At 44.6% G+C, this 18,267-nt stretch overlaps 1 protein-coding gene across 2 annotated transcripts in view; it reads right to left on the bottom strand.

Moving 5' to 3' along the window:
- CDH13 (cadherin 13) overlaps positions 1-18,267 on the bottom strand; it is a 1,101,550-nt gene that overhangs the window by 580,707 nt on the left and 502,576 nt on the right. For both annotated transcript variants that reach the window (XM_058708168.1, XM_058708169.1), the window contains exon 4: positions 9,144-9,260. In XM_058708168.1, the coding sequence (XP_058564151.1) occupies positions 9,144-9,260 (117 nt within the window). The remainder of the gene's footprint in view (positions 1-9,143; positions 9,261-18,267) is intronic.

Below are 18,267 nucleotides of genomic sequence, written 5' to 3'. Positions count from 1 at the left end.
CAGTCCATTCCCGCGCCTTGGGCCCTGCTTCTTCGCCGCCCTTATCGACTGAGTCAGCCGTGGCCTCGTCGCTGAGAAAAATGAGCAGTGATATCTCTTAATTACACCAAAGTTAGCCTTTTCTGCTTTCATTTTTGTTCCTTGTGGTTCCTTTGAACAGGGTTGTCAGCAACATACCAACAACAACAAAAAGAGCGTGCTCTGAAGCCAGACGGTGGCTTTCCTTGCCGGGTGAAGAAAGCAGTTTTCTGCTTGTCAACACGTGGTCTTGTTAAACCAAGACATGACCTCCGGCCTTGACTCAGTGCACAAACATGCACATCAAATAACTGTGAGGTTAACCTCATTTCTCCGCACTTCACAGAGGATGTTATCTCTCCCTTCCTCATTTTCCAGGTAGAACTGGGACAACTGTCACAGAATTTGTCAGCCTCAGGGAACTGACTTGGTTTTTTTGTGCACAGGAGGAGAAGTGGGGCAAAGCTGAAAGGGTGCTGGTTCAAGGTCTGCTTCTCCTTTCCACCAGTGATGTGGTGTTAGACAAGGTTCTTAACGGGTTGCAAGGGGCAGAATTATCCAGAATGACCCCTCGTGCTCACCCTGGACAAGAAACAGGTGACTTCAGGGCTAAACGGGTAGATGGGGAAGCCACCTCTCCAAGCTGGAGGTTCCACTCAAGTACAGATCGCCATTGGGCCAGGGCATTCGCTGGCCCATCCAGTGTCACATTCCATAGGTCCCAAGGTTAGCGGTAAGCTGGAGCGAGCTCCTACTTCTTGGTCAGTCAGTTGTTAAGTATTTAAGAAGCTTGAACATTGGTAGCTTGAAATTGGTCACTGTGGGAAGACTTACGCCAAAGAAAGTGGCAAACATTACTAATTAGGGCTTTCCTCATACCCAAGAGCTGGTTAACCAGCATATCACCGTCCAAGGCGTCTGGCTTTGAGCATCTGGAATCTTCGATAACCTCTATAAATCTGGGTACCTGTGCTCAGGCACCCCAAGAATTTGACTGTCTGTCCACTGACAAGGTTATAGTCAAGGTAGCTTAAGAAGGGAGAGTGATGTCAGCAGAGGGCCTCATCTGGCAAACCTGGACAATGTTCAGCTCTGCCCAGGCCTTGGCATAGCTCTCTGTAGGATGATGGGGAAAGGGGAGCAGTGATTCTCACCTTTGGCTGACCCCTGGCTTCTACGTGTTCTCTTTCTCCAATAAAGCCTATTCCTTAGCCCACACCATGTGCTGCTTTGAAATCTATCCAGACCCCCCAGTGCATGGCAGGTGGTAACGCAGAAGGAACCCAGCTTGCACAACACCTCAGTTTGTACCACAAGGAAACCGTCTTGCATGATGCACTAGCCTCGATTCCTCAGTACAATAGGGATAGAATGCTGGTCTCTGAGAGTATGTGCGAGAGTCAGATGGCAATTCACATGAGCATGTTATGCAAACAGCAGAGACCCATGGGGACTCAACATCCACACATTATGGTACAGAGATCACTGATGGGCACTCAAGACTCCTAGATTCCGGTATTCGTGCTACAGCTCTTTAAATGAGTCACCTTGGGCAAGTTGTCTCCTTTCTCTGATGTCAGTTTCCCCATCTGAGAAATGGGTGTAGTACTTTGTGGGGTTGTTGTAAGAACAAGGTGGGGGGGCACCCAGGTTTGGCTTAGATGCTGACATTCATTAGATGTTGAAGATTCTAGTTGGATTTGAAAATCCTCAACTCTCCTGCCTCACAGGGTGCTAATTCAAGCTGAAATGCCAGATCCTTTAATGTTCACGAATAATTAAATATAAATTCAGTCTGAGGCCAAATGTACATAACAATAAAGCCTTGGGAATCTTTCACATTGAGAACTGAAGGGGTGATAAACCCAGGACTAAAAATATTGCTTCCTCCATAGGCTCGGATGCCTTTATTTGCTGGATGTATATCACGGAGGGCATTTTTGCATATATATGTATTTGGCAAACAACCAAAACAACTCAATTATGTTTTATCATTAATTAAACTTTGCAGAAAGAGGGCAACACTTGTTAATGGCGAATATATATTTTTACTAGACTTAGTTGAAATAAGTTAAAATTAACTCTGCTCAGTTGTGAATAAAGTTAGTTTTGAGGTTCTTTATTTAAGTGGGTTTAAAATACCATACGTCTGAGCAAATATGGAAATACAAGCACTTTCTTTCTTCTCTCTCTCTCCTTCTCTCTTTCCCCTCCCCACACCCCCCCCTGCCCACACACAATCCATCAACATCCAATCTATCACAATCTGCCAAAGATACAGATTTGACCTGACATAATGGTTGACTACCAACCAATTTATCTGGTATCCTCACTGCCATTGTGGAAAATTAAAATGTGTTAGAAATATCCAGACTGATCATATAACGGTCTATTAATTCCATTCTAACAACAAACCGGGCTGTGATCACTTTAATCAGGAACCAGCGAATGCCTTATCCAACCAGGCATAGACGTAACTAGAATTCAAGTCAAAGAATATTTGAGTCCTACTTTGTGTTAGGCAGTGGATTGTATCGCTACACTTGATGAATTATAGTTAACAGAAAGATAAGAAAAATACAAAAGAAACTATATTGCTCTCTCGAATGTGTTCTGTGTGAGCAAGGAGGTATAAACAATGTGTAAAGGAGGTCAAACAAAAAAACCCAAGGAAGAGACTGCATCAGAAACAGGTGTTAGCCCAGCAGTGATCAATAGAAATATAATGTGAGCCACACAAATAATTTTAAACTCTCTTGTAGCCACATTAAAAAAAAAAGTAAAAAGAAATAAATGAGATTAATTTTAAGCATACCAAGATATCCAAAATTTTTTGATTTCAACATGACAAGAATATAAGGATTATTAATGAGATATTTTTCATGCTTTGTGTATGGGGGTAATATGCTTGTGAAAACCTGTTTATCTTACACTTACATATCAATTTAGATATTATATCTTCATGAAAAGTATTTGACCTGTACTTAGACTAAAATTTACAGTTGAAAAGGGAGATTTCTCATGCCAATACTGAATCAAATAGTTTTTAATTTTGAGTTAAAATTCATTAAAATTAGATAAAACTTAAAACTCCAGTTCCTCAGTTGCATTGGCCACATGTCAAGTGTTCAATAGCCACATGTGGTTGGTCAGAGGCTACCATACTGGACAGTGTGGACAGAATTTTCTGCAAGGATGTAAATGTTCCACTGGACAGCAAAGCCTTGAATGTAAATGCGTCAGCCCCCAGACAGTGTGGATGAAGGGGCTGTGTCCCAGGAAGAGGAAAGAGTTCTAAGTCATGGAAATAGTAAAGGCATATGTATGAGTGGTGTTGCTGCATGTAGAAATAAATTATGCTATTCATCTCTGCAAGAAGTTTTGAATATTGAGTTTCTGGACATCTTGGGTCTTTTATATTCAAATTTCTCTTTTTTTCATGTTTATTTTTGAGAGAGAGAGAGAGAGAGAGAGAGAGAGAGAGAGAGAGAGAGAGACAGTCAGTGTAGGAGCAGGGGAGGGACAGAGAGAAGGAGACATAGAATCTGAAGCAGGCTCCAGGCTCTGAGCTGTCAGCACAGAGCCTGATGTGGGGCATGAACCTGTGAAATGGGAGATCATGACCTGAGCCAAAGTTGGAGGTTTGACTGACTGAGACACCCAGGCGCCCCCAAATTTCTCTCCTGTACACTAGCCAGTGGTAAATTTTAGTTATTGAGTAAAACTCCTGGTTCTTTTTAAGAGGAGAAATTAGGGGCGCCTGGGTGGCTCAGTGAGTTAAGTGTCAGACTCTTAATTTCGGCTCAGGTCATGATCTCACAGTGCGTGAATTCGAGCCCTGCGTAGGGATCTGCGCTGACGGCATGGAGCCTGCTTGGGATTCTCTCTCTCCTTCTCTCTCTCTGTGCCTCTGACACCCCCATCACTCTCTCAAAATAAATAAATAAATGTATAAAAAATTTTTAAAAAGAGAAATTAAACTGCTGTAAATTTCTGAGAGGAGGCATGTAGTCAGACTTGAATAAAAACTGTGAAATCGTGGATTTGAAAAGGGGTGGAGGGCTGATGGTGACGACACAGAACGAGTCAGGCAGTAGGACGGGGCTAAGTCCATGTTTTTAGTAGGACAGTGAGATTGAGCAGTGCTGGGGATCTAGGACCAGATTTGTGGCCCACACAGCTTGGCACCCATGTGTTCTCAAAGTGATGCAAATGGCTATTACGTGGAGTAAAACAAATTCAGTCCTGAGCCACTGGTTCCTTGGCACCTGTTTGCAAAGCTGGGCATAAATGGGAGGTACAGACTACGTGCATGTGGGGAGATCCCTACTAGACGGGATGCCCAGAACTCTGAGCAATATTTAGGAACTGCCATAAATTACCCTTGTGGATGATGTGCATTCATGACACAATCAAAGCAGAGTCCTGGTTGAGTGGTTTTCATGATTTGCTCTAATGATCTATGTTGATTCCCTTTACGAAAAGCACACGGTCCAATTATATATTTCTCCCGTCCTGGGTTAAAGATGTCCTTCTAAAGGCCCGTTCTACCAATTTATAGGGGATATAAAAAAAGGATTTTCAGTAAAATGTACTTTCATTGGTTTTGATGAAAAGGGTTTGTGATGAAACTAGAATCTCTAATAAGCATTTCATAAATGACTTGTCTTTCAAACTTAATATAAAACAGAATAAAATACGTCTCCCAAAGACCTCCTTGCTGCCCCACAGATTTAAAGTCCCCTGCTCTCAATCAATCAGGCCCAGGAACTCAAAAATCTCTAAAGAGGCAATCAAATATTTATCAGTGAAAGTTGGTAAAACTAAGAAATTATTTATGGCTCAAATTTTGAAATAGTCACACTTTGAAGGGGGAGGGAAAAAGCACCTGGTGGCAGCTATGCATTTCTCTTTAGGGCACACACTCCCGGATCTAGAGCTCAAAAACGGGAAGGAAGTCACAGGTTTGAGGGAGTATATTCGCAACTGGGTATTTAAGCCATTTTTCAGAAACACTGAGGGAGATGATGTTAAAGCTGTTTCCAAATTCCAATAAGTTAGCCACTTACCGACTAATTAATTATTTGGCAGATAAATAATGCATCAACCAAAACTTTGTCTAGCCCCCAGGGCTACCTGCAAAGCCTTTCTGTCAATACACAATTCTGCATGGCACAGCCTCAACTGAGAAAAATCTCCCCCAGAGAGTGGATTCACGGCAGCAACTTGCTTTTGATGTCTTTACCCTGAAGTGTGTGAGTCTCCTTTCTTTAAAAGGCATTTATGATAAATACGACAAAAAAAAAAGAAGAAAGAAAAGAAATAGGTACTTAGTCTCCATCCATCCTCTTGAAGTGAAAGACAAAAAATTATTTTTGAGTCAACACACCAATTCTTCTGTCTTATGATAATGTTGTATTTAGTTAAGCTTAATTTTCCTCCAACATTGTATTAGGAAATTTCCAAACAGAGGAAACGTTGAAAGAAATTTTCAGTGATCGACCTTATGCCCACCACCCAATTCTACCATTAACATTTTACTAAATTTGTTTTATCATATATCTATCCAATTACCCAGCCCTCTATCCATCCTACTTTTTTTCTTTGGTGCACTTCAAATTCAAATAATTAAATTTAATTTTAATGTTGTTTTAAAGAGAGTAACTGTCAGCAAAGATATTTCATCCCATGTAAGAGAATTCTCAGATTGCACTTAGCGGGTTAAGAGCACAGACTGAAACCTCAAAGAGTTGGCTTGGAATTTGTTTCTGCTACTAACTGACTGTGTGACTTGGGACAGGTGACCGTCTCCCTCTGACTCTGCTTACTCTCACCCTGCACACTGGAGGATGACCCTCATGGGGTTGCTTGTATGAGAATTTAAGGTAATGGGTGAAAGGTGCTTATACTTCACAGCATTGGACAAATAATGTGTTTGTGATGACTTTTTTCTACTCCTCTGTAATCCTGTGAGATTAAGGATCCTGTCTATTGCCTTTTGTCCTTAAATCCCCAGGCCCTAGCATGGTGCTTTGCAAATGCAGATGCAGAATGTGTGCTTAGTGATGCGGATTGGGTTGAATTTCAGACATCTGCCCACCTGACATGCAGCGAGTACTATTCATGCAGAGAAGCAAGCACAATCCTCTCCAAAGGCATGAGACAAAAAAAAGTTCAGAAAATGAGGTGGGAGCAGAAGATGAGCCAGGGAAAATGTGGCCTGCAAACAAACGTATTTGTATTAAGTTTGGTGATGGAATGGAGTCCATCCGTGCCCTGTCCCCTTCCTTGGACCTCACCTTTTCAAGGCACACCAGCAGGCTTGCAACTGTCTCCCCCAGGCCTCAGAAAGCTGTCATGCTGGCACCCAGAACACAGGGAAGGCTGGATGTGCTGGAGAGTTTGTGCCTTTGTGAAAGATCCTCAACCAAAGACAGATGGGGTTGGTCTGTAAATACCCCAGCTTTCTCCCCCATGGAATGTGCTTTCCACCATTCCCTAGCACGTCCCCTGGGGATTACATTGCAGTCACCTGCAGTGGTAGTTGCCTTGATAAAGAGACCTTTCCGTTGGCTGTTTTCCTTCCCTGGATCACCTCCATTCCCCCCACTCCCCTCCCTTACCAGTATTCTCTTCACCTCCTACATAAACTGGTCGCATTTGAATTCTTGTCTCAGGGTCAGCTTCTGGGGGAAACTGAAGTGAGGCCAGCGTCCTTATGCGTTCATAACCACAGTCTCTTCTTCATATGGCATTCTACACTCAAGTCTGATGTGCGATATTTATGCAGTTAGACTTGCCTGACTCAGAGAGTTTGAGTGGGCAAGGAGGACGTGTCTCCCTTCTCCCCACCTCCCCAGAACTCTCTGAAGATACCTATACACTGTCTCAGAGCTCAGCAGAGCATCCCTTGTTAGCTCCTGGTGTGGGGCTGATGACGGTGAGGCATAAGACATGAAGAAAAGGATAAGGTGAACGGAATCAACCAAGCATGCACAGAGGGGAAAAAGTTCCTTTAAGGGTATAAAGAGCATGGAGAAACCAGTAATGTCCATCCAGGTATTCCCAACCAGGTGGTGCTGATATTGTTGGTCCATCGCTACTCTGGAAGGAGGCCTGGTGTAGCTCAGGGGTTCTCAACCCTGGCTGCACCTCAGAATCGCCTGGGATTTAAAAGAAAACTGCTGATGCATGGTCCCCACTTCCCGACCAATTGAATGGATCTTGGGAGGCGGAGCCTGGCGAGCGTCTCTTAACTTCTCTAGGCAACTCTGATGCACAGTGAGGGCTGAGACCACCGGACTTACGTAAACGTCTAAAGAGCAAGGATGCAACTGGTGTCTCTGAAATGGTTTGGGGGCAGAGTCTTGCAGCCTTGAGGAATCTGGTCCTTGGTGAGTGCCAATCTTGGCTTCAGGGACACTGACACAAGGGCCATCGCGGTGGTTAGGGCTGTCCACAGGGCAGGGCTCCTAAACCCCACCACCGCCCACTTGGAACAGCTCTGCTCCCCTTTGTCTCCTGTCCCGGACCCTTGGCGAGGTTTTGCTTAAAGAAAGGCATCTTTGGCACAGCGGTAGCTTCAAATCTCAAATATGCTGATTACCAGGACACTGGATTATTGATGCCTCTAATTTCCAACAGAAATAGATTTCTAATGGTCCAAATTACCTTCACTTCTGGTCCAGGCCACCATATAACACCCCCTTTGGCAGATCTTTCTGTGCCCACTGCTCGTAACCACACTGCTCCCACAAATCATCCCCTATGAGGCAGCCAGAGGGTCTTTCAGTGTGCGCACACACACGCGCACGCACACACATACCCCAGGGAGAACCTCCAGTGGTCTCTTGCTGTGTATACAATGAAATTCCCACTTGCCATGGTGTCTGAAGCCACTGTGACAGTCCAGATTCTCTGACTTTAGCTCTTACCACTCTCTTCCCCACTCACACTGCAGCCATCCAGATGTTTTGCTCCTCAAATACGCCTCGTTCCTTCCCACCTCTAGACCTTTGCATGTGCAGTGCCCTCTGCTAAGAGCGCAGCTTCCCCAGATCTTGCTGCGGCTATCCTTTTCTCACCCCTCCAGTCTCCATTCAAACACCATGGTCTCAGACCAGCCTTCCCGGCCATGTACATGAACACTGCTGTTCCTCTACTCCCTGGCCTTGCCATTTACTCTCTTCCCGAAGAGCTGTTTCCGCTCCTCACAGAATTTATTATCCTCTGCAATTTTCTTGTTTGTTTATTTCCTCATTGAAATATAGCCTCCCCACTATAATAAAGCTCTATCACACTAGGGGCTTTTCTGCTGTTCACGCCAATATTCACCCAGTCCCAATCTTGAAGTCTGGCATATAACAAGTGCTCCTTATTTATGTAATGAATGAGTAAATAGTTCAATAGCATCCAGCCATTAAGGTCATTCACTGAACTAACCACCACTGTTCAAATTCCAGGATGACCCAAAAATACGAACTGGTTTACATTTGATTCTCCATGTTGACTTTCCTACAGGGAGAGAATGTGTTGATCAAGCAACACCAGTATTTCTGCCCATTTAACAGTGAACATTTCTTCCTGGAAAAGTTATTCCCCTGATTCACGCGACAGTGTTTTCTGGGTCTGGCTAGTATGACTTAGTTCTTTTGATCTTAGTATGATCTTAGTTCTTTTTAGAGAGCTGACCCAGGGTGCCACTGGACTTACACATTTGAAAATTAGGATCTAAATTAGGCCACATATCATACTGCTATACTGGTATGGTATGGCATGTATAGTATAGAATCTGGCTGGTTGCCTGGACATTATCTTAAAAGCAGTGAATCTATTAACCAGTGACATCTTCCTGACACAACTTTAGTGTGCTTGTATGACACATAGCTCTCCAAAGCATGATATTCAGAGGTATTATTGTTATTGTTTTTATAAATTCCATTTTTTGTTTGTTTGATGACTTTTGTCATTCTTTTATTGGCAAAACCATCTGGTTTCCTATCATAGAGGAATAGAGGCCAACTTCAGGAGGCCACCAAGATGGTCACAGTCAGCTTGCCCTGTGTATGCTTTCCTCCTTATTAAAATGTGCCTTTGTCACGTCATTTGTATTTTGTATGACTTACCTTGCCAACATCTCTTGGGAAAGGCTGTCTCTGATTCTCTGGAATTAAAATGGGAGATACCACGATGGACCTCTTTTGTCTTGGGACAGGAGAAGTTCTTGCAAATTTAAATATATCCTAAAAGAGAAAAAACCCAAAATCAATCGACTAAATAGCCCCACGGAAAGGATGTATCACTCTGCTCTGAGATATGGTTCCTTTGTTGCGAAAGCATAGGGCTGTTTGGACATTGTTAATTTTATTCTATCAAACCTCATTAGCGTTAGCAAGTACATCGTTAGAATCATACTAAAGCTGACATCGTGATTCACAATGACTACCATTAAGCTCTTTAATCCCATCTTCTGAATCGTTCTATTCACAATGTCAGTCTTGATTTATACATCCTTCAGTGCTGGGATATTCCCGTTCTTAATCTGCCAAGTGAGGAGATTATGTACCTGGTCACGAACCCCCAGAACCCACTGAATATAAAAGCTACTGGCCTCATGGCCAACTGCAAGGTGTTTGCACTCATAAATGCATAGGGAGGAAGGGGCAATTGCTAAATTCCACACTACGCCAGGCATTATGGAGACTCCTAGTCTATATTTTGTCAAGGAATATTTGTTACTATCAGTGGGCCAATTGTTGGAATGCACCACCCATGCACTACGCCCCCAACTTCAATGACTGGAACAACACTGTCAGGATTTCCGCCCTATCTGTAATTTAACTATTCAATGACATACATGTGTGCAAACCAGGAAACATTGTGTCATAATTTTAAATAAAGACCGGTGTTGCTTTTCATAAGAAGTAGGAAACACATGAAAATAAACACACTGGAGACAAAAATGAGGGTATTCAGCTTGAACTAGAATCTCGGGGAAAATCAGCTCCTCTTTCTAAAAGGAAAATAAGCAAGGGGGTAGTGGGGCATTAAAGCGTTGTTAGCACCAAGCTGAGACTTTCCCCTTGATCTGATCAGAGGACTGAAAGTGGAACATCATTTTCAGTATATAAACCAATCTCATTCAATGCCAGTACTAGCTGAAGTTATGTTATATATCATCCAAATCGTCTTGAACTTTGGATGACAAGTTCCTACCAAAGTGCGGCAAATGGTATTTAAATACCATCATTGATCCACACTCCACAAAACAATGTGTGTATTTGCATGTGTGTGTGTGTGTGTGTGTGTGTGTGTGTGGTGTGTGTATGTAGTTTTAAAGAAAAATCTATATAAGAAAAGTCAAACAGGAAACAAGATCAGCTAAGGCTAAGAAAGCTTCTATGATCTTTCTCTAGATTTTGGTGGCAGTGTAATCTCATGGTTCTCTTGTGGAACACAATCGGGCAATAATTATTTATCAGGAATCTTATACATGTTCATACCCCTTCACTCAGTGATATCACTCCTAGGAATACATTCAAATGCTAAATTCAAAAGGAGAATAAACCTATATGCAGGCAAGTGTTCACCAGACATTATTTATAAAGGGTAAACATGGCAAACAACTTAGACATTCAACTGCAAGACAAGGTTGAATTTGGGTCCATTAGCAAGAGACACTCTTAGATGGTTACCAGTAATGTAGGTGCAAAGACCATGTTCTAACCTCTAATACCACATTTGACTGCTTCCATAATCACCACCATAGACTACGTACAATCTCTTAAGTGGGCATTAGGCAACGTGCTGGGCACTTTACATGTGTTCACTCTAATATTTGCAATTAATATCTCTAGTAAATCTTGGTCTTCCTCAAACAATGAGGAATATCAAGTTTATAGAGGTGGCGGGGCTTGTTCAATTCACCTAGCTAGTAGAGGGAATATCTAGGATAAAATGTGTAGGGAAACACAGAATGCAAATATTGGGCATCTTCTCTTCTTATATAAACATGGAAGAATGATATTTAAAATCTCAATGCATGAGTGCAAATAAAACTGTTTGGTCTCTGGGAAGACAAAATAATTAATATTCAGGTAAAGACAGAAAACTAGAGTGTGTATATGTAATGGAGAAAAAGTTAGAGGGGTTAAAACAACAACAAATCCACCCACCCAACCAACTACCACCAACAAAATAACCCGGCCTAACCAAGCAAAAGACAGGCTAGAAAAAGAGAAAATGAAGTAGAATAATAAGACAATGAAAAACACAGTGGATTATATTCACAGAACACTGACATATAACATCTGGGAAGATTCTGCTGGTTTACTAGGGAGTACCAAAAGAATAGAAAATATGTAAAATATGTACAACATATGAATCTCATCTACAATAAAAAGAATCTTGAGGTTCAGATGAGAGAATGTCTCAGAAAGCCCTCTTAAAAGATTTAAAGTCCTATGCAAATATAAAGAATAGGTGATTTGGCTCTGTGAACAGCAAAAGTAGGCTTTAGATCATTATGAGAATATATGCGAAAATGTGTCTAAAGTAATGAAAAAGCACACTGTGTCGTCAATAACAAACTTTCCATTGTTTGTAATAAAGGCCTTATTTGAGTTTGCAGGTCTGTGAATGGGTGATATTTTTGTTCTCATGAGTAGTTAAGAGGTCAGGCCCCTGAGTCCCCATTCCCACATCTGGTGTCCTCCTAGCTTATTATGAGCAAGCCAAGCCTGAAGTGGCCAGTCCATTTCCCCAACTCTCAAAGCAGCCCAGAGGTTAGCAACAAGCACAGCTATGTCAGCCCTTGGGTCAAAAATGCCTAAGAAAAGAAGCAGGAAGCTCTGAGCTCAAGATGGCAAAGTGCACGTAGAAGGGAACAGGGTAGAAGGTGGGAATGACTGATTTTAGAGATGTCTCCATGTGCACCAGAGTCCTCCATGGTGGGCGTGTTAAGGAATTGCTGGGGCCAGGACATATTACGTCACCCAACTTTTCGCCTTACAATGGCGGAGACCTCAACAAATACTTGTCCATGACCGAGCTTTTATGCCAATAGGTCCGTTTTTGTCCTTGTGATATATGTGTATATCTAACTGTATTTGTTGACAAATGTCTACCGGTATACTTGCTTGTGTGTCTAACTTTGATCAGGTCTGTGCTAAATGGTTTGTTGGTATGCTTTGAAGCCATGTGTTTCCGTGTGACAGGGACCATGTAGGAGCCATACATCTGATGTGACTGACAATCATACACTTTATGCATATCTAGACAGATGTGTTGTATAAAAATGTTTATGCCTAACTGTGTGTGTTTGTATCTGTCAGTCCATCATGTGAAGCCTTTGAATGCACGAGGCTGTGGTTGTAACCTCAAGGAAAGAAAACAGAAACAGTGGGGATAAAAAAATGCGACCAACCTAAGAGCTATTTACAGAAGGAGAAGAGATAAGGTGTGGGGAAGAATGGCACATCAGGGCAAAGGGGAAGCTGTCTGATGATCTCATGATGTCTTTTTTTAAAAATATTTATTTATTTTTGGAAGACAGAGAGATAGAGTGAGAGTGGGGGAGGGGCAGAGAGCGAGGGAGACACAGAATCTGAAACAGGCTGTAGACTCCAAGCTATCAGCACAGAACCCAGCACGGGGCTCAAACCCATGAAGCGGGGGATCATGACCTGGGCCAAAGTCAGATGCCTAAGCGACTGAGCCACCCAGGCGCCCAAAGACCTCACGACTTCTGATGTTGCCACTGCCAAGATAGTGGCAAAGAGAAAAACAAAAAAACAAAAACGGCAGTTCTGGGTACAGGTGTTGCATGCTGTAGACAGGTAGACTTGAGGGGCTGTTGGATATACCACAGAGATTTCTAGAGGGGGTATCACGAATTGTATTCGGGAGGGAGCAATGAATGAAGGAGAGAGTTATCACAATCAACCACAAACAAGGGTAGCTGGAAGGAAAGGCAAAGCTGACATCATCCACACTATGTCCAGAGGGAAGAGGCAGGAACTCAACCATTCACTGGGTTTCTGAAAAGGCCAGCAAAAGCCATAGAAAGATTGGGTGCAAAAAGGGAAAACCCAGAAGGATGAAGAGATACGAATGTCAAAAAGGAAGGGGGACATGACCATATCACCCAATGCAGACATCCCCTCCAACAACCCGAAAGCCATAAGGAGGCTGTCGGGCTTGACAATGAACAGGTATTGATTTTAGGAAGAGCAGCTTACCAGTGTGTTAGGGTCGAATTCAGGAATCAATGAGAAGTGAGGGCTTTGGTGCAAAAGGAAAGGAGAGCCTCGGGAAGGAAAGAAGGGACTTGGGAAGAAGTCTGTCAGTTCAAGGGGAGACCAGGAAGTGTGCTGGGCACGAGGAGGAAAGGGCTAGTGGAAGGAAGTCATAAGCATGGCTGCAGATGAATGCAGAGGACAAGTGATGGGGGCAGGTGCCCCAAGGAGGCGGGAAGGAGGGGATCAGCAGTAGTGAGCCCAAGAGAGGAGGATGGAAACTGCTTTCCTTGAGGACAGAGAGAGGTTGAAGGGGAATTTCTCATCTGTGAAGGAAGGTAATCTGCCCGTGCTCCTGATTATCAGAATGAAATGAGGAATTGTGTGGGGAAGCAGTCTGTGCTCTGCAAAGAACAGCACAAAAGTGAAGGATGGGTCTTATTAATACCAGGACAGGGATGTGAGGAAATGAAGACAAGCCACTCAGTCCCTTTTACGAGTGAGTAATTCAGCTGAGGGTGGTCTAAGGCCAGATCTTAACGCAGACACACACGGACCCACAACCGTCTCTAGATTTCCAGACCCGTCAGACGCAGGCACACTAACATCAAAATCGGCATCAAACACAAACACTCACACGTGCACGTGTACACACCCACAGACTCACACATGCTCATGAATAGATAACCACGCAACAGCCACACATGACAAGCCTAAACCCAAGGACACACACAACACACACAATACACCTTTCTGCTTGAAACCGAGATGGTTTCCTCAGCCACAGGTGCACATGCACAGGCGTGTGCCTCTCATGGGAGCCTCCCTACAACCCTGAACTGGCTGGACAATGATCCCCAGCACCTTTGAGCCTGGAACAGAAGGAGGGCTGCAGCAGCCTCAACCAATTTCACTTCAGTCAAAGGGCAGAGCTGTGTCCTCGGGGAGATGTGCTCTTGCAGGATTTTATTATAGGAGAATTGCATCCCTTCCCAGAATGTCTCTCCTCTCCTGCGGGCTCACCGGAGCCTTTGCCTTCCTTTTGTAGGGTGTTTGGGTTTACAGTCCCATTTGCTTTCCTCCCTTCTTCTCAATCTCAGGAGAAATTGGCAGTGTCTCAGAAGCAAGGTTCACGCTCCCTGGGGGTGTCATGTCACACAGTAAAAAGAGCATGCTGGAAACAAGGGGGAGACCCCTGCAGCTGTGGACAGGGGAGGGGCTGGAGGGGGGCAGGGAAGAAATGAAGACCGTGATGAGGGCAGGAAGAGTGGGTTCGTATTCGTTCATTTATTCATTTCTTCAGGAACTATACGTGGAGCCCTTCCTCTCTGCCAGTAGTAATTCTAAGCATCTGGGAAAGTGCAGTGTACAAGAGACAAGACTCTGTCCCCATGGAGCTCAGATTCTAGAGCAGGAAGACAGACAAACAGAACGATGGCCCAGAAGCACAAATAAGTGGGAGGGGGGGATAGTGAATGTGTACAGGGCGGGTGGATGCTGATGTTTTAGACAGAGGGTCCAGGGGAAGGGCCCACAGGTGGCAATGAAGGATGAAGGAGGAGGGAGCCATGTGGGCATAGGGAGGAGGGACTGCCAGGCTGAGGGAGCACACCTGGCTTGTTGAGCTGCGGGGAGGCCACCTGTTTGGCAGGAGCACCTGAGGGGACTGGGAGGAGACCAGTCAGGGACCCAGTAAAGGGAATTCAGATACTGGCATGACAAGTGAGTCTTGGGGGGAGTGCGGTTTAAGCTGAGAAATGACAGGAGCCCACTTACAATTAAAAAAAAAAAAACCCAGACATGTTATGTGGAGAACAGATTTACAGAGAGAAACATGACGATGCTTCTTTGTTGTGTTTCTTCCTTTTTCCAGCTCTGCCTTCACAGGGCACACTGGTCCCTCTGCAAATGCTGGTCTGAGTGTTTGATTTGGGGAAAGGCAGAGCTGGCGTCCCTCTGCCCTTACTTCCTGCAGCATCTTTAAGGTGTTTTTGAGGTAGAATTTAAGGACCAGCAAATTCACCTGTTTTTAAGTGTGCATTGCAGTGGTTTTCAGGAAATGTACAGAGTTGGGCGGTCATCACCACCATCTAATTTTAGAACTTTTCCATCACCCTGAGCCCGGCCACAGGCTGCCACGAATCTACTTTCTGTATGCACACATTTGCCTTCTTGGGATGTTTCAGAAAAGAGAGCCACAATATTTTCCACAGTGTTTTTATGGACTTGCCTCCATGGTGTGAGGGTTGTGAAGGAGGGAGGGATGTAGCCGATACCCAGTGACTGGTAAGGGACCCGCTCCCCTCTCCCCAAGTGGGCCCACGTGCAGGGGTCACCCAGAGTCCCTGCTGGTCCCATGATGGCTGAGACTCCCCTTCCTCTCACCCCCAGCCCCCAACAGGTGCGGATGCCTCCTCACACCAGGATCCTGTCACAAGCTTTATTACCACAGATCCCACCCATGACACCCATTAAGGCAAGATGCCCAGAGTTGATAACTACAAGGTCCAGGTGCTCCAGGAGTAGAGGACAGAAAGCTTTTCCCAGATGGGGCTCCAGAGCTGGAACCCCACTCCAGGTTTTGGTTGTCATTGTCCCCTCCCACACCCAGCTGAGGCCACCCCAAGAAAGCAGTGAGGTTTGAGAGGAATCACCCTGTTCCCTGTACGCAGAACACACGGCCACAAAGGAGCTTGGACCTGTCTAGCCATGAGGATCTTCACGAGCCGACCCTCACATGAGCCGGCAGCGACTGGAGAACTGCTGTCTGCCTTTCTTTCTCTCCCCGCTCCTGTATTTGCATCAGGAAATAAATGAGAGGGAAAACAGTACAAACTTAATAAAAAAGCCACAAGCTTCTGCCCTTGTTCTCTCTACTACTATTATAACTTCTGGGCAAAACTGTGTGCTCAGAGGAGAGATTTCAATAAGGCAAAGCCTTACAGAAGCAGCATCCTCTCTGGAGAGGCAGGGAGTTAGGAGAGGGCAGTGCCAGGTGAGACTGAAACAGTCAACCTGGCCCTGTTGTGGAAAGTCTTGTAGATCAAGGTGGGAAGGTCACATGTTCTTCCCAGACAGTGGGGAGCCTGGTTGATGCAGCGGTGTGATGCTTTGGGGTTTGAATACCACGTACAGGTTAAAGAATCCTGAAGATCATTCTTTTGGAGAGTTTGAAGTTTGCATTCCAAACTCTAGTCTCAAGGTCACAGAGCCTGTTTCTTCCGCATCTTTCTAATCCAAAGATTTACTTGGCATCCTTGTCCTGGACTCACCAGATCTGCTATAGCAAATACTGACATTAATGGAGTAGGAGTGTACCAGGCACCGCGCTAGGCACACTGTAACATTATCCCATTTAACCCACCCAACAACTCACAGGTAGAATTGCCATGCCTGTTCTCCTGAGGCTCAAAGGTGTAAGAGACTCACCCAAAGTCAAAGCTGTTAAGCGAGGTGAAGGAACCCTGACATCTGTGACTCCAGGGCCCCCTGCTCTAATCTAAGCCTGATGCTTTTTGTCTCCACAGGCCACAGCTGGTGACCACCTTTGCAGGGAGGTCCACGTCCGCAGCACAGAGTTCTTTGGCCCTGTTTACTCAAGTGTGCTTGGAGAATCACAACTCTACTTGTGCAGAGGATAGAGAGCAAATCTCAATCAGCCTTTGGCTAAAAGGATCAGCTACCTATACTGCAGGGGGACAGCTTAATTGTCTGCAAATTTCTGCAAATGAATGGAGCTGAAGAAATCAATCTCCAATTTATTCCATTCTTGCAGCTGATCTCCTTGTGCTGAAAGTTGCCAGGAGGAGGGTCTGTGCTTCTCCGCTCACATTTCGTATGCAATCAAATGTGTGGTTCAGCCAGCATTGCTGGACCTGGGGCGAGACTTAAAATTTGCTTTATTAACTCCTGGGGCTGAAGTTTGCCTACTTAAGGAAGAAACAATCAACAAACATCAAACTTTCAGCAGCAAATTTAGGAGGTTTGAGAGCCAAGATACTGATGAGAGCTTGCTTCATTTCCAACTATCTATTTCCCAAATATTCTGGAGGCCAAATGTCAGCTGTGCTGTCATCTGCTGTAGGTTCACTGCACAGAGTTTTGATGACAATCAAATGGGATGATGTGGAAACTGCCCATTCGTCCTGCAGAGATCACCCCATGGTATGGCAGCAGACATTGCATGAAGGAAGAATGGGGTTGAAGGGGAAGATGATGGCTGGTGGATCCATAGGGTGGGATGAAGCCAGTCTGCTACTGTGAATTATGCCACACATGCTTTTCAAGGGTTGCTCGTATGCAGATGGGAGAGATGGATATAAGCCACTGTCTCCTAGAGTCCCCATGCCCCACACGCTTTTCTAGAAGTGATCTCCAGTGATATCAGAAACAATGTCTCCCAGGATGAAAGTCACCTGTCAGAGATTTTGGGGATGGCCAATGTAACAAGTAACCTTCCAATGGAAGGACCGATATCAGAGCCTCTGAATGATTAGCACCAAAGACATAATAAATACCCCAATGTAATGAATATGACAATTATTTCCATTGCTATGTGTGGTTAGGGCAGAAAAGAAATGGCTTTGCTCAAAGAAGTCAATGGAGACGAGAAGGTTTCATCAGAAGGGTTTGTAATTTGAATGGTGCTTCCAGAATTTCTCTGTCTAGCAGCCAGGAAAATCTTTTAAAATCTCCCCCTTCCCCTTACTAATTCAATATTTGCCTCCCCTTGTCAAAGGATGGAGACTCCAATGCCGGTGAGGCCTGGGAGGGGGCAGCAGGTTTGGCTCTGGATGACATATCTGACCTCAGGTGCCCTCACTGTCTTCCTGGCTCTGCTTCTGCTGCACAAGCCCTATCGGGATCCACAGGTAAAAGCTTACCTAAGGGCTCTTCACCTAGCAATGCCCCCCTCCCCACCCCTCTACTTGACTCTCTTCTACTCTCAGCTTAAGAACCACATCCCCAGTCTCTTTGCTGCAGGGACTGCCTACTGTTCATCCTTCATCCAGAG

The sequence above is a fragment of the Neofelis nebulosa genome, chromosome 17, assembly GCF_028018385.1.
Source record: "Neofelis nebulosa isolate mNeoNeb1 chromosome 17, mNeoNeb1.pri, whole genome shotgun sequence".
Classification (NCBI taxonomy): Eukaryota; Metazoa; Chordata; class Mammalia; order Carnivora; family Felidae; genus Neofelis; species Neofelis nebulosa.
This window is presented reverse-complemented; position numbering and strand designations above follow the sequence as displayed.